Source organism: Stegostoma tigrinum, chromosome 4 (genome assembly GCF_030684315.1).
Source record: "Stegostoma tigrinum isolate sSteTig4 chromosome 4, sSteTig4.hap1, whole genome shotgun sequence".
Lineage (NCBI taxonomy): Eukaryota > Metazoa > Chordata > Chondrichthyes > Orectolobiformes > Stegostomatidae > Stegostoma > Stegostoma tigrinum.
In genome coordinates this window covers 28,553,223-28,579,304 of record NC_081357.1, presented here as the reverse complement: position 1 = coordinate 28,579,304, position 26,082 = coordinate 28,553,223, and the positions used below count along the sequence as shown (strand labels likewise).

Sequence of the window (26,082 nt, the reverse complement as noted above, 5' to 3'; positions counted from 1 at the left end):
CCCTCTCTAACCTGCCTGAAGCATCTGTATCCTGGGACAACTAGTTGCCAATCTTGCCCTTCCCTCAACCAAGTCTCAGTAATAGCAATAACATCATACTCCCAGGCACTCATCCAAGCCCTAAGCTCATCTGCCTTATCTACCACACTTCTCGCATTAAAACAAATGCACCTCAGATCACCTGTCCCTTTGCGTTCATCGTCTGTTCTCTGCCTACTCTTCCACTTAGTCACACTTACTTCATGATCTAGTTCCTTACAGGCTTTGGTCACTACCTCCTTACTGTCTACTAACTTCCTCATTTGGTTCCGATTCCCCTGCCACATTAGTTTAAACCCTCCCCAACAGCGTTAGCAAAAGCAGCCCCTCGGACATTGATCCCAGTCCTGCCTCAGTTTAGACTGTCCCATTTGTAATAGCCCCAACTCCCCCCGAACCAGTCCCAATGCCCCAAAAATCTGAACCCCTCCCTCCTGCACCATCTGTCAAGGCACTCATTTATCCTGCTTATTCTTTCTATTCTGATTAGCACGTGGCACTGGTAGCAATCCTGAGATTACTACCTCTGAGGTCTGACTTTTTAACTTGGCTCCTAATTCCCTAAATTCTGCTTGTTGGACCTCATCCTGTTTTTTTTCACCTATATCATTGGTGCCTACATGCACCACAACAGCTGGCTGTTCACCCTCCCCCTTCAGAATGTCCTGCAGTCGATCTGAGACATCCCTGACCCATGCACCTAGGAGGCAACATACCATTCGGGAGTCTTGCTTTCGACCACAGAACTGCCTATGTACTCCCCTTACATTCAAATCCCCTATGACTATAGCCCTTCCACTCTTTTTCCCGCCCTTCAGTACAGCAGAGTCAGCCACGGTGCCATGAACCTGGCTACTGCTGCCTTCCCCTGGTGAACCCTCTCCCCCAGCAGAATCCAAAACGGTATACCTGTTTTGGAGGGAGATGACCGCAGGGAACACCTGCACTGCTTTCCAGCTTTTTTTCTGCCTTTTAGTCACCCATTCCCTTTTGCTCTCAGCGATCCTAATCTGCGGTGTGACCAATTTGCTGAATGTGCTATGCACTACTTCTTCAGCATCGCAGATGCTCCAAAGTGAGTCCACCTGCAGCTCCAGAGCCGTCATGCGGTCTAACAAGAGCAGCAGCTGGACACACTTCTTGTACGTGTAGGAGTCAGGGGCATCAGCCACGTCCCTGAGCTCCCATGTTGAGCAAGAGGAGCATAACACAGGTCTAGAACCTCCTGCCATTTTTACTCTTAAGTTTAACTTAGTCCTACTATAATATCAAATACTAGATAAATGAAATGAAAGAATGAAATTTGTACCAAATCACTACTCCCCAGCGCATGATTTTAAACAAAAGAAAGAGGAGAACACTTACCTTATCAACACACCAGCATTTTTTTTTCGGTCAGAGGAGGAGGGCGGGTGTCTCGGGTTTAGTCACTGCCCAAATATATCAGTTCACTCAACTTTTGGGAGCGCAATTCAACCCCTGCTGAAGTGAAGAACCTGCCTCCCAGCAAGGCCCTGGTCCTCGCCCTCATGCTCCTGCCACTGCTGCAAAAAATGGAGTTGCTCTCTCCTTCTAGTTGGATCTGGTTATGGGTTTGGAAGGTATTGTCTAAGGGTCTTTGGTAAATTTTCCCAGTGCGTTTTGTAGATAGTACATACTGCTGTTACTGTGCTTTGGTGGCGAAGGGAGTAGATTTTTGTGGATGTGGTACCAGTCAAGGGGGCTTTGTCCTGGATGGTGTCAAGCCTCTTAAGTGTTATTGGAGTTGCACTCACCCAGGAAATGAGTGGGCATTCCATCACACTTCTGGCTTGTCCCTTGTAAGTTGGTTTTTGGGGAAGTAGGAGGTGAGTTCCTTGCCTTAGTATTCCTAGCCTGTGGCCTGGCCTTGCGGCCACTGTGTTTATATGGTGAGCCCGGGTGAGTTTCTGGCTAATGATAACTACCAGGATGTTGATACTGGGGAATTCAGTGATAATGACACCATTGAAGGTCAAGGACTGGTGGTTAGATTGTCTTTAATAAGAGATGGTCATTGGCTGGCATTTGTGTAGCGTAAATGTTAATTTCCACTCGTCAGCCCAAGCCTGGATATTGTACAGATTCTATTGCATTTGACAGCTGAATAAAGGCAACTACAGAGGCATGAGGCGGGGGAGATGGGCTGGATTGACAGGGAGGAGCCTAGCAGGAAAGACAGTGGAACAGCAATGGCAGGAATTTCTGGGAGTAATTCAGGAGACACAGCAAAAATTCATCGCCGGGGATAAAAAACCATACCAAAGGGAGGACGAGACAACTAAGCAACTATGTGCCACTTTGATGCCCTGTGATCGTAGTAGTCTTGTGGTGAGTTCTGACATGTTCCTGATGTAGGGCAGTGTGATGATTGCATTTTGGGTCAGGCAACTCTACATGGCCCGACACACTCATCACACTGCTCTAGTTGTAGATTCTGTTTGGACTGCTTCAGTATCTGAGGAGTTGCGAATGGTGCTGAACATTGTGCATCCATTAGTGATCATTCCCACTTCTGACCATGTGGTGGAGGGAACATTGTAGATGAAGCAGCTGAAGATGGCTGGTTCTAGGATATTGCCCTGAGGAACTGCTGCAGCAATGTGCTGGAACTGAGATGACTGACCTCCAACAGCCGTGACCATCTTCCTGCGTGCCAGCATGACTCCAGTTGGCAGAATGTCTGCCCCTGAATCACATGGAGTCCTGACAAAACTGGAATCATTGCCATACTCAATCAAATGTGACCTTAATGTCAAGAGCTGTTACTTTCACCATCAAATTCAAATTTGTCCATGTTTGAACCAAGGCTATAATGAGGTCAGGAGCTGTGGCCTTGACAGAGCCCAACTGAGTAGGTGCTGCTTGATAGCACTGACAACACTTTGCATCTCTTTACTGATGATCAAGAGTAGTCTGATGGGATGGTAATCAGCTGGGTTGGATTTGTCAGTTTTCCACATTTGCTAGTAGATGCCAGTGTAGTAACTGTACAGGACCAGCTTTGCTAAGGAAGTGACAAGTTCTTCAGTACAATTGCTGAATGTTGTCAGGCCCCATAAACTTTGCGGTGTCCAGTGCCTCCAACAGTTTCTTGATATCACTTGGAGTGAATTGGCTGAAGACTGGTATATGTGAGGCTGGGGACCCAAGGAGGAGGCCGAGATGGATCATCCATTCGGCACTTCTGGCTGAAAATTGCTGAAAATGCTTCCGTCTTATTTTTTGCACTAAAACAGAAATTGCTGGAAAATCGTAGCAAGTCTGAAGCATCTGTGGAGAGAATTCAGAGTGAATGTTTTCAGGTCCACCGAGCCTTCAGACTTGATGGTAGCTAGGAAAAGGTTGGATTTTATACAAAAGATGGAGTAGGGGTAGGGAGAAGGGGAGAGTAAATGATAGTTGGTGATAGAATCAGAGGAGAGAGAAAAACAGTTGGACAGATAAAGGAACGGTTAAAGGTCAGTCTGGGAGGATAAATTCCTGCTAATGGGAATGATTAGTAGCCGACAATGGGTAGTATGTGGTAGTAGCCAAGGTCTGTTTTGTGCTGGTGGGGAAAAGCAGGGAGAAAGGTGCTCAAGCCCTAAAATTGTTGATCTCTGTATTAAGGCCAGAAGGCTGCAGAGTTCCCAAACGGAAAATGAGTTGCTGTTCTTCTAATCTTTTACATTAATGTGTTGGGCTCTTTGATCATTGAGAATGGGGATATATGTGGAGCCTCCTCTTACGGTCACTTAATTAATTGTTTACCACGAGTGGATGTGGCAGGACTGGAAAGTTTAGATCTGATCCTTTGGTTATGGGATCTCCTAGCTCTATCTATCACTTGCTGCTTATGCAGCTTGGCATGCAGGTAGTCTTGTTTTTGAGTATTTTTAAGTATGCGTGAAGCTGCTCCTGGCATGCCCTCCTGCACTCTCCATTGACAACGGGCTAATCACCTGGCTTGCCAGCAATGGTTGGGTGGGGGATATGCAAAGCAAAGAGGTTGTAGATTCTGTTTGAGTGCAATTCTGCTGCTGTTGTTTGTTCACAGCGCCTCATGGGATGCCCAATCGTAAGGTACTAAACTATTTAAACTCTGTCACATTTAGCATGGTGATAGCGCCACACCCCGCCACGGTTAGTAAATTTGTGCATAACACCAACATTGGTTTAGTCAACAGCGAAGAAGGTTATGGTGGAGTCCGCTAGGGAACAGGCAATACTGGATTTAGTGTTATGCAATGAGGCAGACTTAATAAGGAAGCTTAAGGTGAAGGAACTCTTAGGAGGTAGTGGCCATAATAAGTTTGGTTTTCTTCTGTAATTTGAGAGGGAGAAGACAGAATCAGAGGTAACAGTATTACAGCTGAATAAAGGCAACTAGAGAGGCATGAGGGGTGAGATGGGCTGGATTGACAGGGAGGAGCCTAGCAGGAAAGACAGTGGAGCAGCAATGGCAGGAATTTCTGGGAGTAATTCAGGAGACACAGCAAAAAAATCATTCCCAGGGATTAAAATAACCATACCGAAGGGAGGACGAGACAACTATGTAACTATGTGCCACTCTGATGCCCAGTGGTCATAGAAGTCTTGCGGTGAGTTCTGACATGTTCCTGAGGTAGGGCAGTGTGATGAGTGTGTCGGGCCGTGTAGAATCTCCTGACCCAGAATGCAGTCATCACACTGCCCTACATCAGGAACATGTCAGACCTCACCGCAAGACTTCTACGACCATTGGGCATCAGAGTGGCACAGAAACTCACATCAACCCTTCGAAAAGTGCCCACTCGAACTAAAGACCCACTCCCCGCCCTGCACAGGACCAATGTCATTTACAAGATCCCCTGCAGAGACTGTGGGGAAAAACTACATCAGACAAACAGGAAGGAAACTAACAACAAGAGAACATGAGCACCAACTGGCTACAAAAAGACACAACCAGTACTCACTCATCTCAGTCCACATGGACAAGGAGAACCACCACTTCAACTGGGACAACACCAAGACCCTGGGACAGGCCAGGCAGAGACAGGCATGAGAATTCCTGGGAGCATGGCACTCCACAAAGCAGGCTATTAATAAACACATTAAACTCGACCCCCATATACATTCCACTACAGAGGAAACCTGGAAGTGAGGCAATCCATCACAACGGACCCCAGAGTTTAAAAAACCAGGCAGGAGAAAATACCGACGCTTCATCAGAGGCTGCACTGTGGATGTTACCCAGCACGGTAACGAAACGTCTTTGGAATAACAAACCAGCTCGGCGAGCCAGCCAACCTCAACACCCACAGCCCGAGCTACAAATCTACTCCAAAACCTTAATGGAAGACAATAAGAGTTTCTTTAGATATATAAAAGGCAAAAGAGAGGCAAAAGTGGACATTGGACTGCTGGAAAATGAAGCTGGAGAGATAGTGGTGGGGTACAAGGAAATGGCTGGAGAACTGAATAATGAATTCACATCAGTCTTCACAGTGAAAGGCACAAGTAATATGCCAAAAATTCTAGAGAGTTGGGGGCAGAGCTGAGTATAGTGGCAATCACCAAGGAGGAGCTGGGTGCAAAACAGAATGGCCTGAAGATGGATAACTCCCCTGGACGAGATGAACTACATCCCAGAGTTCTGAATGAGATAGTGGAGGAGTTAGTGGTGATCTTGCAGGAATTGCTTGTGTCAGCCAGGGTCCCAGAAGACTGGAAAATTGCTAAAATGAGAAAGGGAGTAAGGCAAAAGATGGAAAATTACAGGCTGATTAGCCTAACCTTGGTCATGGATAAAATTTTGGAGTCCATTGTGAAGGATGAGATTACTGAATACAGGGAAGTGCATTGTAAAATAGGGCAAATTCAGCCTGGCTTCATCAAAAGGAGCTCATATCTGACAAATCTGTTAGAATTCTTTGAGCAAGTGATGAGCAGGGTTGACCAAGGGGAGCCAATGGATGTTACCAACCTGGACTTCAACAAGGCCTTTGACAAGGTGCCACACAGGAGGCTGCTGAGTAAGATAAGGGCCCGTGGTGTTAGAGGTAAGGTGCTAGCATGGATAGGAGATTCACTGTCTGACCGAAAGCAGAGAGTGGGGATTTAAGGGTCTTTCTCAGGATAGCAGCTGGTGACAAGTGGTGTCCAACAAGGGTCAGTGTTGGGACCACAACTTTCCACTTTATACATTAATGATCTAGATGATGGCAGTGAGGGCATTCTGGCTAGGTTTGCACACGACACAAAGATAGGTGGAGGGACAGGTCGTATCGAGGAGGTGGGGAGGCTGCAGAGGATTTGGAGAGGTTAGGAGAGTTAGGCAAAGAAGTGGCAGAAGGAGTGCAATGTGGGAAAGTGTGACATCATGCACTTTGGTCAGAAGAATAGAGGCATGGACTATTCTCTAAATTGGGTGAAAATTCAGAAATTTGAAGTGCAAAGAGCCTTGGGGGTTCTAGTCCAGGATTCTCTCAAGGTAAACTTGCAGGTTGAGTCAGTAGTTAGGGAGGCAAATGCGATATTGGCATTTATTTTGAGAGGACTTGATTATAAAAGCAGGGATGTACACATGAGAACAAAGTGTGGAGCTGGATGAACACAGCAGGCCAAGCAGCATCTCCGGTGCACAAAAGCTGACATTTCGGGCCTAGACCCTTCATCAGACGCCCGAAACGTCAGCTTTTGTGCTCCTGAGATGCTGCTTGGCCTGCTGTGTTCATCCAGCTCCACACTTTGTTATCTTGGATTCTACAGTATCTGCAGTTCCCATTATCACATGTACACATGAGGCTGTATGAGGCACTGTAAGGCTCTGGCCAGGCCACATTTGGAGTATTATATGCGGTTGTGGGCGCCATGTCTCAAGAAGGATGTACTGGCCCTTGAGCGGGTTCGGAGGAGGTTCACGAGAATGGTCCCAGGAATGGAACATTTCAGAACTCTGGGTCTATATCCAATGGAATTTAGAATGCTGAGCTAGGATCTAACTAAAGCTTACAGAACACTGAATCCACTGGGCAGAGTCAATGCCGGGAAGATATTTCCGTTGGCGGGAGACACTAGGACCTGAGGGCACAGCCTTCCAGTAGAGGAAACTGGGAGGTAAGGAGAAACTTCTTCAATAACAGAGGGTTGAATCTATGGAATTCACTGCCACAGAACGCTGTGGAGGCCATCTCATTTAGTATGTTTAAGATGGAGATAGATAGGTTCTTTATTGTCAGGAGGATCAAGGGAGAGTGGGGTTGAGAAACTCATCAGCTATGCATTAATGGAAGTGCAGACTCGATGGGCTGAAGGTCCTAATTTATGCTCCTATGTCTTATGGTTATCTAAGATTACAAAGGGATCTTGATCAATCGAGCCAATGGGCTGAGGAGTGGCAGATGCAGTTTAATTTGGATAAATGCAAGATATTGCATTTTGGTGAAACAAACAAGGACAGGATGAATACAGCTAATGGTGAGGCCCTTGACATTATTGTCAGACGGAGAGACCTAGGGTTCAGGTACACAGTTCTTTGAAGTTTATACCACAGGCAGGCAGGGTGGTTGGGAAGGCATTTAGCACACTTGCCTTCATTGCTCAGATCATTGAGTATAGGAATTGGGACATTATGTTGAGGTTTGACAGGACATTGAAGCCACTTTTGGAATACTGTGTACAGTTCTGGTTACCTTGATGTAGGAAGGATATTATTAAAATGGAGAGGGTTCAGAAAAGATTTACAAGGATGTTGCTGGGACTGGAGGGTTTGACTTATAAAGAGAGGCTGGATAATCTAGGACTTCTTACATTGGAGCATAGGCGGTTGAGGGCTGACTTTATAGAGGTTCATAAAATCATAAAGGTGTAGATAAGATGAATTGCTGAGCTCTTTTCCTTAGGGTCAGTGAGTTGAAAACTAGGGGACATATTTTTAAGGTGAGAGGAGAATGATTTAAAAGGACCCTGAGGGGCAACATTTTCACGCAGTGGGTGATTTGTGTGTGGCATGAACTGCCAGAGGAAGTGGTGTTTATAGGTACAGTTACGACGTTTAAAAGATATTTACAAAGATGCATAAATAGGGAAGGTTTAGAGGGGTATGGACCAAATACAAGCAAGAGAGACTAGTTTGGGAAACTTGGTTGGCGTAAATGGGTTGAACCAGAGTCTGTATGACTCTATATACACGATGCAATGTGAACGTGAATCTCAATGTGAAGGCGGGACTTTGTCTCACAAGGAACGTATGGTGGTCACTCTTACCAATTCTGTCATGGACAGATACATCTGCAGCTAGGACATTGGGAAGGATGAGAATCTAGTATGATTTCTCCTCTTGGCTCCCTCACCACCTGCTGTCGAGCCAGTCTCGCAGCTATGCCCTTCAGGACCCAACCAACGCTATTAGTAGTACTGCTGCTGAGCCACTTTCGGTGGTGGACATTGAAATCCCGCGCCCAGAGTACATTTTGTGTCCTTGCCAGTGCTTCCATCAAGTGTTGTTCAATATGGAGGAGCACTAATTCATTCATCAAGAGCAATTTAGTTAGTCCCACTCACCTATCCCTTTGCTTGTGGCCCTGCAGACTTTTTTTCCAAGCAGCTACTGATCAAATTCTCTTTGTAAAACCATTATCGCAACTGCCTCCACCACACTCTCGAACTGTGTATTCCAGACTGTAATAACACATTATGTAACAGCTTTTCCTTCTGACACTAATGGTTCTTTTGTCATTTACCCTAAATCTGGAGATATTCAGTATCTCCGCAATGTCTTTTGTCACTGACTCCAGTATTCCGACCCTGGGTAAAGACCGGTCTAAATGATTTATTCAGCACCTCCGGTGTATCCTCTACCTCCATGCATGGCCCCTTTTTTGATCCCCAATAGGACCTGTTCCACGTCTTAGTATCCTTTAAATGGTGCCTATAGACTACTTTTGAATTCCATTTTGTTAGCTGACAGTCTCTTCTTGTAGTTAAAATATTCAATATTTGCAGAATCTAGTAATTTATTTCATTTTTCAATCATTGCCATAATTACTTTACTCATGAAAAATGTTATTTTTTGTAGAGTTAATGTTATTTGGAAAAATATAGAAATTTAAAATTTTTCTAAACCTGTTCCTGGCACAAAAAAAGACTGATTGATTGATTATACCCTTATGTTTGCAAGTAATCTTCCAAAATTCTTACCTAAGAAACATGTTTTATATGAAAAGCTATTCCTTGAGACAAGCTAGTCCATCAGATATAACTGGTTTAATAGCATTGCGCTGTTCAGCTTGTTTGACACTTGTTGAACAACGTCACCAAGCGGACCGTCCTCTCTTCTAGTCACTCCACTGAAGCAATTCCACTAACTGAAGTATCTAAACTTTATTTTCTTTCCACACATTGATTTAAATTTTCAATATGATGGTTTTAAATTTTGGGTGTAAATTTTGCCCAAGTACTGATCAAATACAACATTCAGAGCAGCGTTCACACTGGCGAGACACAAGGTAAATTAACTATGATGACAAATGATTTTAATTTGAAAATAATTTGACTCAGCAGTTTCACTCTCTAATTATGCTTTGTCATTGACCCCGCAGTGTATCTAATAAGGTTACTGTATTGCTTGCAGGCTACATTCCACCTTTTAACGCCACAGTTGTCCAGAGGTTACTGGATCAAGGTGCTGTTCTTATGGGAAAAACAAATCTTGATGAATTTGCAATGGGGTAAGAACATGCTAACCTCAAGTCATCTAATGCACGTATTGGCAATACGTTTTTTAGGACTGAGGTATGGTGAAATTTCTCTGCTCCAGGTTGTGGATCCCCCATTGTTCAGTGTATTGAGACTGGAATAAAGAGATTTTTGATGCTCACGGAAAGACAATTTAAAGTGAAGGTTATAACTCAAAAGGTGCTGGAAGAGCAGGACATGGGTGTACATGTGTATCAGTCATTAAAGGTAGTAGCAAAGGCTAATAAAGCAGACAGCATTCTGGGCTTTAACAATGGAAATTATGTTGAATTAATATAAGGTAAGTTAATATAAGATTAATATAATTAGTATTCAGCCTCATCTGGAATATTGCATCAAGTTCTGAGTACCATACTTTAGGAAAGACTTGAAGGTATTAGAGAGTGTGTAGAAGAACTTCATGAGAATGGTTTCCAACATGAGGATTTATAGATATGACAACAGATGGAGAAGCTGGGACTGTTTTCCTTGGAGAAGCAGAGGCTGAGAAGAGATCTGGTTTAGTTTATTCAGTTATGAGTTATGTGGGCAGAGGAGCTAGGGAATAAATATTTTCACTTGTGAAAGGATCAAGAGAGCACTGCTTTTAAAGTAATTAGTAAAGAAGGCAAAAATGATATGAGTAACAACTTTTTCCAAGTTCTGAGTAGTTTAGATCTGGAATGAACTACCTGAAAGTATAATGGAGACTGGTTCAAAAGGTAATCAGACAGCCATTTGAAAAGGAAGAACATGCAGGGTTATTGGGAGAAGACCAGAGAGTGGCACCAGTGACATTGCTCTTTCAGAGAGCCAGCACAGACACCATAGGCCAATATTCTAACAATTCTGTGATTCTGTGATCTCTCAAGGAACTGGGGGGTGGGGAGGAAAGTGAAATTTAGTTGGAAGAACAATCCTGAAAAGTGAAGAAGATTCGAGAGGCCATATGGTGAATTTCTGTTCCTTTTTTTATGGTTTTCTTAACTCTTACTTGAAGATTTATATAATGTTACTTTTAAGCACACAGTACAAATTATCCATATTTGGAATATTCGGTCTTTCTCAGTAAGGTTTTAGAATCTCAGAATTGTTGGCATAACCTTTTGTAGATGCACTATTTTCGCTACTGATCAATCTATTTTAGTCTCATTTTTGCTGAGTTTCACATAACCATTATATTTTTTGCTCTTCAAATTTCACCTAATATCTGCTAACTGTTGTGATGCTGTGATCTGCTTTAATGTTCTGTAGGTGATGATATGACCAGCCACGTTTAAAAACATTGCATTGCTGTAACCAAACATAGTTTCCTGTAATCTCTCGGTGTTTCTCACAGTTTTGAGATGACAGGTTGTCGAATGTAACGAGGCCTCTGATGTCAGCCTTTAGTCCAAAAGTGGGAAATGGATGAATCACTGTTCCCACAATGTCACAGCTTAACATTTTAATTCCCTAGGAGTGGGAGTATTGATAGCATATTTGGACCAGTGCAAAATCCTTGGGGATATTCCGAACAGTACAGAGAGCGACTTATTCACGACCAAAAGCTGGAAGATTCCAATTGGGTGATAGCAGGCGGTAGTTCTGGAGGTAGTGCAGTCGCAGTGGCTTCACAGACATGTTTTGCGTGAGTATGCCAATATTTTTCTTTTCCCCAATCCCCATATTTGGATTTTTAAAAACTATTTAATAATTTCAAACTGAAGATTCTAAGAAATGATGTGCTTATAAGAAAATTAAAATCAAACTTCTAAAAGGAATGAGCTAGTAGTTGAGGCTGTTCCTGTTGTCACTTTGCTTTCACATGCAAGAGCATTGCTTAAACACTCCATTTTAGTTATCAGTATTACCGGCAGCATTTAAAGAAAGTAATTTGTGAAGGACAGTGGTAACATCACCATTTCCAACCCCCGCCCCCGTGGCAAGAATGTGGAGATGGCCTTTTTTTTTCTTCTTCAGATGCTGCAAATAAATAATGAACGTGATCCCACAGTGCTGTTTTAGGGGTTTCATGACAATGAAGGAATACCAATAAATATCCAGGCCAGGGTGGCAAATGATTTGAGGGGAATGTTGAAGTGCTGGTGTTTCCATGCTTCTGCAACCATTGTCCTTTTATGTGGGCAATGCCGCGGGTTTAGCCAATCATTGTGAAGAAGCTTTGGGTTGCATTGTTTCCTCTGTGATGACACTTAAGGCACCGTGTTCTATTATTAGGGAGACTGGATATTACAGCAAGTGTCAGCAAGGCTGCTAATTGAGCAGATTTTTTTTGTCCTGGATGGGGCCAGGATAGTTATTTCAGCTGTAGCCATCCAGGCAATAGAGAGCATTCCAGCAGGCTCTTGCCTTGGGCTTCCAGGACTTTGGGAGTGAAGAGTTGAACCAATTGTCACAGTCATTGACCTGCTCTTGTTGCCACAGTATCCAAGTGACTGGTCTTCTTCAGTGTCCGGTTACTTGTACTGCCCAAATGTCAATTGTGATATCTGAGTGATGGCAATTCTGTTAAGCTCAAAGGCAGGTGGTTTGGCTGTTTTGTTGAAATAGTCAATGCCTGATTTGAGTGACAGATTTTATTTACCACTTGTGTACCTGAGTCCTTAAATTACCCCGACCTTGTTACATGCAGACGTGTACTACTCCATTATCTGACAAGTTGTGAACAGAGCTGAATATCAGTGAGTTAAAGTTATTTGGGCCTAGAATACTGTTATGCATTCACACTCGCTAAAATGATATGTCTCATGTGCATATTTGCAGCCTCCTTGCAAGTTTATAAGGAGTCCACTGATGTAACGCAGTTGTACATTTTGGAACAGTAGCATTCACAGGCTCGAGAGAATATTTCAAGAATATTAAATATACATAAGATTTGCAGTGTAATAACAGGATGCTGGCTGCCAGCCTTCTGTGTCCCTGCAGTTGTAATTTCACAAGACCAGAGCAAGTCAGTAACCAAATAGTGTTGTAGTTAGTGTGCAACAGCCACCCCATGTTAAAATATTGAAAACACACACATCTTTGTCCTTATAAGGTTTGTGGCCTGGAACATCAAGGAGCTCATGGACAGCCCCAGCAAAAACAGATCTGGACATCACAGAGCTATCATAGCCCAGGATCCCCAACACATTGAATTTTTACCCTCAGTGACAAATATCACCAGCAATGCTTTTGTCAAATCCAGAAACTCCTCTGGCAGGATCGCCACTTCAGTGTCAGTCAGTCTCAGGCCAATGTTTCTAGCATTAAGGCTCTGGTTACTGCTGTATTGGTCAGACCTCAGCATCTGTATGTCCAACACAAGAATTCCAAAACAAGGTATTCATAAGACAAGACATAGGAGCAGGAATTGGGCTATTCAGCCCATCGAGCCTGCTCCACTTTCAATCATGGCTGATACGTTAGTCAACCACATTCTCCCATTTTCCCCCTGTAACCCTTGATCCCTTTGACAGTCAAGAATCTTTCTATTGCTGTCTTAAATGTACTCAATGACGTGGCCTGCACAGCCTTCTGTGGCCGTGAATTCCATAGATTCAGCACTCTCGAGCTGGAGGCGTTTCTCCTTCTCTCCCATCTAAAAGGGCTTCCTTTTACTCGAGAACCTGAAGGCACAGCCTTAGTCTATCCTACCAGTGCAAATGTCTTCCAAAATCCACTCTGTTCAGGCCATTCGGTATTCTGTAAGTTTCAATTAGATCCCCCCTCATCATTCCACACTTCATCAGGTATAGACCCAGAGTCCTTAAAAGTTCCTCCTGTGTTAAGCTTTTCATTCCTGGAACCTTTCTCATGAACCTCCTCTGAACCCGCTCAAGGGCCAGTATATCCTTCCTGAGATATGGGCCCAAAACTCTGTACAACATTCTAAATGTGGCCTGACCAGACCCTCATGTGTACATCCCTGCCTTAATAATCAAGTCCTCTCAAAAAAAAATGCCGACATTGCATTTGCCTCCCTAACTACTGACTCAACCTGCAAGTTTACCTTGAGAAAATCCTGGACTAGAACTCCCAACACACTCCACTTCAGATTTCTGAATTTTCAGCCAATTTAGAGAATACTCCATGCCTTTATTCTTCTGACCAAAGTGCATGACCTCTTACTTTCCCACATTGCACTCCTTCTGCCACTTCTTTGCCTACACTCCTAACCTGTCCAAATCCTTCTGCAGCCTCCCCACCTCCTCAATACTACCTGTCCATCTACTTATCATTGTATCATCTACAAACTTAGCCAGAATGCCCTCACTTCCATCATCAAGATCATTAATGTATAAAGTGAAAAGTTGTGGTTCCAGCACTGACCCTTGTGGAACACCACTTGTCACCAGCTGCCATGCTGAGAAAGACCCTTTAATCCCCACTCTCTGCTTTCTGCCAGAGATCCAATCTCCTATCCATGCTAGCACCTTGCCTATACCACCATGGGCCCTTATCTTACTCAGCAGCATCATGTGCAGCACCTTGTCAAAGGCCTTGTTGAAGCCCAGGTCAATAACATCCATTGGCTGTCCTTGGTCTACCCTGCTCGTCACTTCCTCAAAGAATTCTAGCAAATTTGTCAGGTATGAGCTCCACTTGATGAAGTCATGCTGTATTTGCCCTATTTTACAATGCATTTCCAAGTATTGAGAAATCTCATCCTTCACAATGGACTCCCAAATCTTACCCTTGACCGAGGTTAAGCTAATCACCCTGTAGTTTTCTATCTTTTGCTTTTACTCCATTTTTAAACAACGGTGTCATGTTAGCAATTTTTCTGGTCCTTTCTGACCCTCCTTGACTCTAGTAATTCCTGTAAGATCACCACTAACCCCTCCTCTGTCTCTTCAGCTATCTTGTTCAGATCTCTGGGGTGTAGTCCACCTGGTCCAGGTCATTTACCCACTTTCTAGCCATTCAGTTTTTCTATCACCTTCTCCTTTGTAATGTGCGCCATGCTCAGGTCTGCCCCCGTCTCTTTTGAATTTTTGGGATATTACTCGTGACTTCCACTGCGAAGACTGACATGAAATAATTATCAGTTCTTCAGCAATTTCCTTTTTTCTACTACTATCTCTCCAGTGTTATTTTCCAGTTGTCCAATGTCCACTTTTGCCTCTTTTCATTGCCCTTCATATAAGTAAAGAAACTCTTATGGTCTTCCTTTATGTTACTGGCTCGTTTACCTTCATGTTTAATCTTCTCCCTCCGTATTTTTTTTTGTTGCCCTCTGTTGGTCTTTGTAAGCTTCCCAATCCTCTGGCTTCCCACTGCCTTTTGCCGCATTGCATGCTTTCTCTTTTTTCCTTTTATGCTGTCCCTGACTTCCCTTGTCAGCTATGGTTGTCTCGTCCTCCCTTTTAGTATTTTTTTTTCCCGGGATGAATTTTTGCTGTGTCTCTTGAATTGCGTCCAGAAACTCCTGCCCATGCTGTTCCACTGTCTTTCTGGCTATGTTCCTCTCTCTCAATCCTGCCCATCTCCCACCTCATGCCTCTGTAGTTGTCTTTATTCAGCTGTAATATCTTCTCCCTCTCAAACTTCGAAGTAAGTTCAATCATGTTATAATCACTGCCTACTAAGGGTTCCTTGACTTTCAGCTCCCATATCAAGTCTGCCTCATTGTACAACACTAAATCCAGTATAGCCTGCTCCTTAGTGGGATCCGCCACAGCTGCTCCAAAAAGCCATCTCGTAGACATTCCACAAATTTCTTTCCTTGCAATCCACTACCAACCTGATTTTTTTTCCAGTCCACCTACATATTGAAATCCCCCATGATCGCTGTAATTTTGCCCCATTTAAATAACTTTTCTGTTTCCTGGTACATCTTGTGATCCAGCTCCTGACTACTGTTGGGAAGCCTGTACATAACTTCAGCATTGTTTTTTTTTTAACCTTTGTGGTTCCTCAGTTGTACCCACACAGATTCTACACCATCTGGCCCTACTTTGTTTCTTACTCCTGATTTAGTTTCATTTCTTATTAATAGGGCAACCCCATCCTATCTTTTTGATGAGGGCGGCTCGGTGGCTCAGTGGTTAGCACTGCAGCCTCGCAGCACCAGGGACCCGGGTTCGATTCCAGCCTCGGGCGACTGTCTGTGCAGAGTTTGCACGTTCTCCCGGTGTCTGCATGGGTTTCCTCCGGGTGGTCCACTTTCCTCCCGCAGTCCAAAAATGTGCAGGCTAGGTGGATTGGCCATGCTAAATTGCCCGTAGTGTTCAGGGGTGTGTGGGTTATGGGGGGGGAATGGGTCAGGGTGGGATGCTTCAAGGGGTGGTGTGGATTTGTTGGGCCTAAGGGCCTGTTTCCACACTGTAGGGAATCTAATCTAATCTAATCTGTATCTTTGGATATACAGCTCCCAATTCTGGTCCCCTTGCAGCCATGTCATACCTGCCAATTTTGATCTGCACCACAAGCTCATTTGCCTTATTTCTTATATTGTGTGCATTCAGATATAACACCTTCAGTCCTGTATTGGCTGACCCTCTTCTCATTGTCATTCATTTGACCAGTGTGCTGGAAGTTTGATTCCTAACCGTTTCCAAACATGCTGTCCTATTTGTGTCTGTGCTGGAGACTTTAATAACCTCTCCTGAGTTCTCCTTTCTTGTCATTTCTTTCTTATTTCTTCCACGCAGTTGAATCCATCCCTACAGATGTTAACCTGCTGCTTTGTTCCCCATTGAGGGAAGTTTTACCCCCTCCCCCCACCCCTCTCCTATTTCTAGTTCAAAGTGCTGTTGACCAGCCTATTTATCCTTTTCGCTAGAACATTGGTCCCAGCTCGGTTCAGCTGGAGACCGTCCCAGCAGTACAGATCCCTCCTGTTCCAATAATGATGCCAGTGTCCCATGAAAAAGAACCCCTCTTTTCCACACCACTCTTTTAGCCTCATGTTTACTTCCCTTATTCTCGTGTCCCTATGCCAATTTGCACTTGGCACGGATAGTGATCCGGAGATGATAGCCCTTGAGCACCTGTTCTTTAATTTGGTTCCTAACTCCTGATAATCCCCGAACAGGTCATCTTTCCTAGTCTTGCCTATGTTGTTTGTTCTCACATGGACCATAACAACTGGATCCTTCCCCCTCCCTCTTGAATATCCTTTCAGCTGGTCAGAGTATCCCTTACCCTGGCACTGCGCATGTGGGACTTTCGGTTCTGCTTACGAAGAATACTATCTATCCCCCTAATTATAGAATCCCCTACCACTATCACTTGACATTCCTCCCCGCCTCCTCCTTGAATGGCCTCCCACGCCACAATGCAGCAGTCAGTTGGCTCATCCTCCCTGTGGCCCTTTTCCTCATCCACACAGAGAGCAAGCTTCACTCAAGCTATGTCACAGCAAGCAGTTAGCAGCAGGATATGATTGTCCTTAAAACCTCCATGAAAATATGCACTATCCCCACTGACTTGTGGGAATTGCTAGACCAAGGTCCTCCAAACTGGAGAAGCAGTAGCCACAAAGGTATGAATTGTTCAAGTATTTCCCACCAGGATAGATAGAAGCACAGGTAGAGTAGCGTATGAAAACAAGATGATCCAACCAATGCTCTCCTGCAGGCACCCCTGGCCTACCCATGGCAGGTATTGCAGCTCTAACATTGGGCTATTTAATCACCTCCGGACCCACATCTCCAGAGTGGAAAGAAATCATGGTCATCTCAAGGAGTTGCTTAAAAAGGAGAAAATGAATACTGTTGCCAACCAAAAAGAAAATATATTTCTGTCTTTTGTAGTAAAACAAGTTAAATTATGCTTTGTTAAAACTGAAATCTGTATTTATCGTGCCAACGTTTTTTTGTTGTGTTGCTACCAGCACCAATAAGTCAATCTGTAGGCTCTAGGAGTGCTTGTACTTGTCTTTATGAATTTCCGTAGAAGTGGATCGTTGTTAATTGTCCTTCACTCAGTAAAATTATAACCATTCATTAGTGTTGTTTAGGAAGTTTTTCTTCTATCTAGTCAACTGTTTGGCAGTTGGATGAATGTTTCTTTTATTCTTGGTGATCCAATTTACAATGATTTAAAATTATGATAAATAAGGATCTAAAGACCCATGATCCTGTTTCCTGCTCCCCTGTCATTGCAACAAACTGGTGCAACAATGTAAAAATTCCATTTTCGTAAAATGTATGGGTGAGATGTTATATGCGGGGACTCATTGGTAAAGGCTATATTCACTAGAGCAGAGATGGTGAAACAGATATTTAATAATAAACTCAAAAAATTGTTGAGAGTTGAAGTGAAAGATTTATGAGGAGCATTAGAATCTGGAATTTCTTACTCGAGTGACTATTGAAGCTCACTTAATGGCAGTGACTAAGAGGAAATTAGATAATGACCTAGAATTTGCAGTCTGTGGTGAAATGACAGCTCCCACTCCTCGCTTCAAAGAAAATAGCCCATAAAGATACAACGTGGGTTTCACCATTCTTGATGTTAATACGAATGTGGTGCCAAGTAAAGGGGATCTTGAGGCACCAGCAATGCTGATGTCATCTAACAGGGTAAACACCCAATCATGTGCTGTATGGCATCTTAGTGTGCATGTTACAGAGCTAATAATCCAGAGAATTCAAATCCCATCACAGCAACTGCGGAATTTTAAATTCAGTTAATTAAATCTGGAATAAGTGCTACTATCAGTAATGAAGACCGTTAAAGTTGCAAAAAAAAACTGCCCTTCTAGTGTTCTTTGGGAAGACACTCCACCTTCCCTACTCCGAGTGACTCCAGACCACGGAAAAGCGATGGACTCCCAACGTAGGTTTTTGTAATACGTGTAGCCTTGCCACGAGCACCCACGTCTCATGATGCTCTGACAATAAACCAATTTGTAACATGTACTCATTTACTTTCTGTGAGCATGAGATACACATCTGGGTCTGAGATAGAAGCTGAATTCCAGTTTTAATGACTGAATTTGGAACATTTTAACAAAATAGAAAAATGTGAAGTATAAAATTAGATTTCAGAGGTCAGAGAGGTTCTTCAGAACTTTAGAAATCAAAAGCAGATAGTGCCTCACACACAAAGCGTAGCTTTTACAGGGATTTTTAAAGGCAAAATTACAAGGAGCAGAAGTTCACATCAGTCCAGTCATCTCTAACTGATTGCAGTCTATGGAGGTTTCAAAGGAGGTTTTAAGGAGAAGCGTAGAATCATGTGCAACAGTTTTTTGACTGCCATGTGCAAACTCTGGAAGTTTCTGTCAGTTTTGGTGGAGGAATGATTGTGAGCATTGATAATTTTACTTTCAACTCTGTCACAAAATCCAGGTCAACAACCTGAAGAAGAAAAGATATTAAAGATCTTGGGAAAATAGTTCTGGTGTTGAGCAAGGAGCACTTGATCACAAAGGGTCAAAATTATAGTCTCCTATGCTCAATATGGAAGGTTTTTTTGTTCAGCACTTGGCAAAGCCTGACTCCTTGCTTGCAGGTGACAGATTACTTTGAAGGATGCAACATAGTATGAAAAATAAGAATGGGTATTTAACTCATTGCATATCTTTCATGCATGAACTGACTCTCTTCAGTTCATGTAAATCTCTTAGATAAGACAGCCAAAGGTTGACCTCTGTGATATTAATCCGACCTTTCATCTTCGAGTATCATCACTCCATAATAGCACATGAACAATCTTGCTTCATGGATTTTGATTCTTTGTCTTTCCTTGTAACCAAGCATTTTTGGCTGTTCCATGCCAATGGTGTTGGTGAATGTTTAGGTGCATTCTAATGTAATTGGCCCACAAAATAAAATATCTACTTTTGAGACTTGGGTGACCTACAGTAGGGACCTCAAAACCCTGGAGAAATACTACCAGTGGTGTCTTCACATGCACACTGGTCTTGTGTACTATTGATGAAGCACATATGTTGACTAAACAACCTATTTAACCATACCTGTGAAAATCAGCAAGCATCACTATCCCCAACTCTGAATCATTGAGAAGCCTTTTTATTGGGTTTCTGGCTCACAATCTATGGCATTTGTACAAATTGAATCTTGTTTCAGATGAATCTTCTTTATTACATCTGTTTCCGTATTGCTCATTTCCCAGAACTTATGTTCAGTCTTATCATGCTTCAACTTTTGTTTCTTCTCTATTTGCTTGTTTTATTCCATTCTTTATGACAAATTCCTTAATTTCCAGTGAAAGAGATAATTTGACATTCATGCAGTTGAAGGAGAACATGTGGGGCACACAACACTAATCGTACAACATTTCTCCCAGTTCGTTAGGTTCAGACACCGGTGGCTCCACACGCAATCCTGCAGCCCACTGTGGTATTGTAGGTTTCAAGAGTTCCTATGGTTTACTGTCTCGTCATGGTCTCATTCCATTGGTCAACTCTATGGATGTTCCTGGCATTATGACCAGGTGTGTAGATGATGTAAGCACAGTACTAGGTAGGTTATTGTTCATTAAAGTATCTCTGTATTTGTGCTTCTTGCATATCTTGAAACTGAGTGTTAGAGAGTCAAGAGCTCTTAATGATGAGCTATATATGAAAAAATTAATTCACTTCTGGTAACTTAGCACAAAGTAAGAAAAAGTAGCAGGAATACACACAAGCCATCAGGCCTGTTCTGCCATTCAGTACAATCATGGCCGGTCTTTTGTTTCTACTTCGTTTTCTTACCTGCTGTCCATATCCCTAGTACTCAGAGATCAGAAAACTTCTAGTCATGAATAATGAAGACAAAAACAGAAATTGCTTTAGAAGCTCAGCAGGTTTGACAGCATCAGTGGAGAGAAACCAGAGTTACCATCTCGGGTTGTGACCCTTCCTCAGAATAATGGAACATCTGCACTGAAGCGAAAGCTGTCAGATGACTGTAGAGACCACTTTCCTGCCTGTAGGGCCCGTGTTATTTAGTTAGGAGGTTACTGGCATGTTGAGCATCTGCTGACTTCTCAAATTTTCTTTACCTTTTTACAGGAATGTTGAGTCAGATGGCCAGTCCTCATTCATCTGATTCCATGTAGCTCTTTCTGTAATATGTGAGATATGGGTTAACCACTGAATGCTAGTTTATTGATCACCATCTCAGCCAGGACAAATTAGAGCCAGATAATAGTGCTTCACGAAAGGATCCCATTGAAACCATAGCAGCATTTTTGAAAAGCAATCCAGTTGATCCTATTCCCCTACCCTTTGTCATCATTTTTCCCTTTCAATTAATTATACAATTCCTTTGAAAGTAACCACAGAATGAGTCAAATCCTTGCCACTCATTGCTTAAAAACATTCTCCATGATGCTGCTTATTTTTTGCCAATCCCTTAAACCATTGCTGTTCAGTCAATAGAAGGATTGGTTCTTCATTTACTCTATCTAAACTTACGATTTTAAAATGCATCGAACATACTTACTCCAACCAACCTCAACTTCTCGAATCTACCCACATAACCATTTTAGCACATATCAGACAGAACATTCCAAGGTCTAAATTTTTTTTTTGAAAATTAATCTTTTATTTTCCTGCCAATAAGTGACTGTTCAGGACCACATACATAATTGTATGGGTGGCATGGTGGCCTCCGTGGTTAGCACTGCTGTCTTATAGCTTCAGGGGCCTGGGTCCAGTTTCAGGCTTGGGTGACTGTGTTGAGTTTTCAAGGTTGCCCCCTGTCTGCACAGGCTTCCTCTAGGTGCTCCTATTTCTTTCCACAGTCCAAAGATGTGCAAGTTAGCTAGATTGTCTGTTCTAAGTTGGCCCGCAGTGTCCAGGGATGTACTGATGATGTGGATTAGCAATGGGAAATGTAGAGTTACAGAGAGAAGATGGGATGCTGTTCAGAGGGTTGTTGCAGATTCAGTGGGCCAAATGACTTCTATCTGCGTTGTAGAGAATCTATGAATCTGAGAAGTATTCATTTTAGACCACACTTTCAGTCACTGACCCCCCCCAAAGTTGCCTCTTTAGTTGTAATAGGTCTCACCCTTTCCCTGGTAACCCTGTTATTTTTACTGTTCTTTTTTAAAAAAAACCTTGGTTTTTCCTTGATCCCATCAGCCAAAGATAATTTGTGGCCCCTCTTTGCCCTCCTAATCTCTTTATAAAGCAACCTCCTATACTCTCTATACTTTTGAAGGTACTCCCCTATTTTTATTGTTCTGTACCTGACATACGTTTCCTTCAGTTTCTTTATCAAACTCTCAATATCCCTTGACATCCAGCTCTTAATGCCCTTGCCTTTCATTCTTCAAGGAACATGCCGGCTCTGAATTCTCACTCTACTACTTCTAAAAGACTTCCACTTTCCAAACATAGACTTAGTCGACAAGTAGCTGCTGTCAGTCTATACTTTGCTGATCCTGATAATATTGAAATTGGCCATCCGCCAATTTAAACACTTAATTTCTGCACTATTCTGATCCATTTCCATTATGACTTTGAAACTTAGAGTTATGGTCACCATCCCCAAAATGATCACCCATTGAAACTTCACTTTGTTTGCCCTCATTCCCTAGGATTAATTCTAGCATTATCCCATTACTAGTAAGAATTCACCCAAAATTGGGGCCAAAAGCATGTGGCTTCTCCGTTCAATTCATTCCCACCTGCACACTCCCCTACCTATTCACTCACCCATCCCTTTATTCAGTTGCTCTGGCTCAGCCCCTGACTTGTCCACCTGTTTGGTTGCAGAAGCAGGCCATTCAGCCCAGCAAGTTTGTTCCTCCATTCGATGAGACTATGGCTGATCTGATAATCTTCATATCTACTTCCCTGCCTTTTCCCAATAACCTTGAATTTCCTTATTTGTAAAAGATCTGCCACAGCCTTGAATCTAATTAACAACCTGGTCTCAACAGCCCTCTGCGGTAAAGACTGCCACAAATTCACTACCTTATGAGAGAAAAAAATTCCTTCTCAATTCTGTTTTAAATATGCAAACCCTTATTTTGAGATTATGCCCGCTGCTCCTAGGCTGTCCAACAAGGGGAAATGATTTTTCCACATCTAAATTATCAAGTGTCCCAAGAATTTTGTATATTTCATTAAGATTACCTCACTTTTTCTTCCTGTCCCTCTATACCTTGGGTCACCTAGTGAATATACCCTAGTGAAACTTCTGTGGATGGTCCTGATGCCAGTATATCTTAACCATTCCCAAACCCAGCTCTCCTTTGGCATGCTGTTGCTGCATCCACCAACTCAGCAGTGAATCTATCACCATCCAGTTTGGGCAAAACAACTCCTTATTAGAGGGACAGTTCCTTGTAAATACTTCAATTTATATGCTTATATTTACCTGTATTTTGAACAACAGTTTGGTGAACTGTTCGGGCATGTTTTTTTTCACTGTCAGCAAAACTTCCTGGCTTCTGTACTGTACCTTTAGTTCTTACGACTGTGTCCTCACGAGCTTTGTTAATTGCTTTCACAGCCTGTCCCATCATCTCCACAGATTTATAAAAGCACAAGGTCCCAGGTTTCTCAATCTCTCCCTACGCCTGCTTTGCAGTAACATCCTTTAGTTTCACAGTCTAGTTGCCCAAGTATATTAGCTCACGTTTTTCTCTATTGCATTTCCTCTACTGTAGCCATTCCACCACTCTGTGTTCTCTTGAATTGGAATTCTTGATAATTTCCACTTTCATATCCATTTTATAGAACAATCATGTTTTCACATTAGGTTCAAGCTTGTCCTCCAAAAATTGGCATTGAACAAGAACACTGTCCATCTCCCTTCATAAACATGGAAACTAAAACCAACTTCTCGCCTCTGTGATAGACACCATTAAAGTAGTGTTGCAGAGGGGCAAGAACCTTTCTCCATTCTGTATCAGATGGAAATGAAAGTGGAAAAATAGAAAGTACAACCAAAAGAATGAGGAGGGGGGTGGTTTAGACAACTTAAAAAAAAATTTAGGAATATAGTTTCCAGGACAAACCTTTCAATGCCCATTGTGCCGACTGTGCCATTCCCTGTGTTGTTCTGTACATTATGTGGCTTTTAATTTTGGGCTACAGTTTTAGTAATTTTACTCTAATTCTTGATTAGGTACACTTGCTGGGCATGATCCAAAGGACTCAACCACAATTCAGGATCCCTTCGAACCCTTTGAGTTACCTGATGAGATAGATGTAAGAAATCTGTGTGTGGGGATTCCAAAGGTGAGGCCTATAATTAAGCTTTGGTAAACCTATGTCAATGTAGTATGGAGCTGGAGAAACACAGCAGGTCATGCAGCATCAAAGGAGCAGGAGAGTTGATGTTTCAGAGATCTAATTCTCCTGTGTCTCTGACGCCTGACCTGTTGTGTTTCTCTAGCTCCACACTCTATTGACACTGACTCCAGCATCTGCAGTTCTTTCTGTCTCCTTTGGGAAATCTATTGTAAGGTAACGTGTAAAAGCAACTGAATTTTGAAAGGTGTGATCTAGTTTTATAACACACTTTGTGCTCTTCTGAATTATTCTGATCAAAGGAGGACACTGTAGTAGTTTTTAAACTTTACTTACCTTGGTCATTTAGTTGTGGCATATTTGTGTTGCAAACATGAGATGTAAAGCACAACATAACCCCCAACTAAAAACAATATAATGGGAAGCTGGAAATCTGAAATAAAAACAATGTGCTGGATCTGGAGAGACAGGCTTTGAAGAAGGATCACTGGACCTGAAGTGTCGACTGTACTTTGTCTACACAAATTCTGCCAGATCCACTGAGGTTCTCCAGTAATTTCTGTTTTTTTTTTTGCTGGAGACACTCAACAGATCTGGCAGTGTCTCTGGAGAAAGCAGTGGAATAAGTTCTGAAGAAGAATCATTCGACTCAAAATGTGAACATCTGCAGACGCAGAAATAGAGTTATCAGACCAGCTGAATTTCTCCAGCACTTTTTATTGTTAATATAAAGATCCCCTTTCTCCCTCATTTGAGTAAGCGTGCCAATTTGTGTTGGTGTTCATCTTAACTAAACTCATTTTAGCCAGTATACTGAAGAATCCCATCATTTTGGGTTAAATCTAAATGCAGTTCTTGGAAATGAAATATCAAAGTCTGATTAACTGTCCCGACTAGATACATTTTCCATTGAACCAAGTGCTTCTCATTAGCTGTCTAAGAAATTTAAACAAATCTTGCTAGCTAGGACTTTTTGCAGATCACCCCTATAGTGAGAGTAGCAATAGTCAGAATGGGATAATCATGGCAATTAAACTGTCAAAACCTGCCATAACCTATCATGAGTCACTCAGTCAGCCCCAACAAGAGAGAATGTAACCATTGCCTCTTGACATGCAATGGCATTACTATTGCTGAATTCCTCACTCTCATGACCTTGGGGCCACCATTGACCAGAAACTGAACTGAACCAGCTATATCAATGCTGTGGTTACGAGAGCAGGTCTGAGGCTAGGAATCCTGCAGCAACTAACTCACCTCCTGTCTTCCCAAAGCCTGATCACCATCTAAAAGGCACAAGTCATAAGTGTGATGGAATACTCTCCACTTTTCTGGATGCATACAACTCCTATAACACTGAAAATTCAGCATGATCAGAACAAAGCAGCCCATTTATAGACACCACATCCTCAAGTGTTTACTGCCCCCACCACTGATGCTCTATCGCAGCAGTACGTGCCATCTACGAGAGGCACTGCAGAAATTCCTCAAAACTCCTTAGACTGCATCTTCTAAACTCTCAGCTTCTACTATCTAGGAAGACAAGGGAAGTAGATATGTGGAAATACCACCACCTGCAATTTGCTTTCCAGGCTACTCACTATCCTGACTTGGAAGTATATCATCATTCCTTCAGTGTTGCTGGGTCAAAACCTTAGAAATGTCTCCCTAACAGCTTTGTAGGTCTACGACCAGCGAAAGAACTGCAGCAGTTCAAGGAGGCATCTCGCCACACTCTTCTTGAGGGCAGTTAAGAATCGGTAATAAATACTGGCCCGAATGCTAAAGTTTCTACCTATTGAATGATTTTTTTTTAAATTAGAAAATTTGCAGAAAATGAAGGTGGATAACTGGCAACTGTGGAAATGCTCTGCCACATCTTGATAACAAGATCCGACTCTTGATATGCTGATTGGTGGGTAGTGAGGTTTCCATTCCTTTTGTAGCACCAAAGTGGCTGCCATTAAGGACATAAATGACCTCCTGTGACTGTGGTGAAGGCAAACTGTTCCACTTTGTCCTTCTCAACCTGTTGGTAGCCTTTGAGACAATTGACCACACTGTTGTCCTCCGACCACTTGCTACTATCACTGAGCTGGATAGAGCTGTACTTGCCAGGTGCCATTCTTGCCTATCTAATTCTTCAGAATATCTTTTGAAATGGGTTCTCTTCC

General features: G+C 42.7%; 1 protein-coding gene across 1 annotated transcript in view; it reads left to right on the top strand.

Annotated features, from left to right (window-relative positions):
* The window catches only part of qrsl1 (glutaminyl-tRNA amidotransferase subunit QRSL1), a 50,428-nt gene that overhangs the window by 11,018 nt on the left and 13,328 nt on the right, over positions 1-26,082 (top strand). The window contains exons 4-7 of the mRNA XM_048531807.2: positions 9,653-9,749; positions 11,216-11,386; positions 20,002-20,177; positions 23,784-23,896. Of these exons, the coding sequence (XP_048387764.2) occupies positions 9,653-9,749; positions 11,216-11,386; positions 20,002-20,177; positions 23,784-23,896 (557 nt within the window). The remainder of the gene's footprint in view (positions 1-9,652; positions 9,750-11,215; positions 11,387-20,001; positions 20,178-23,783; positions 23,897-26,082) is intronic.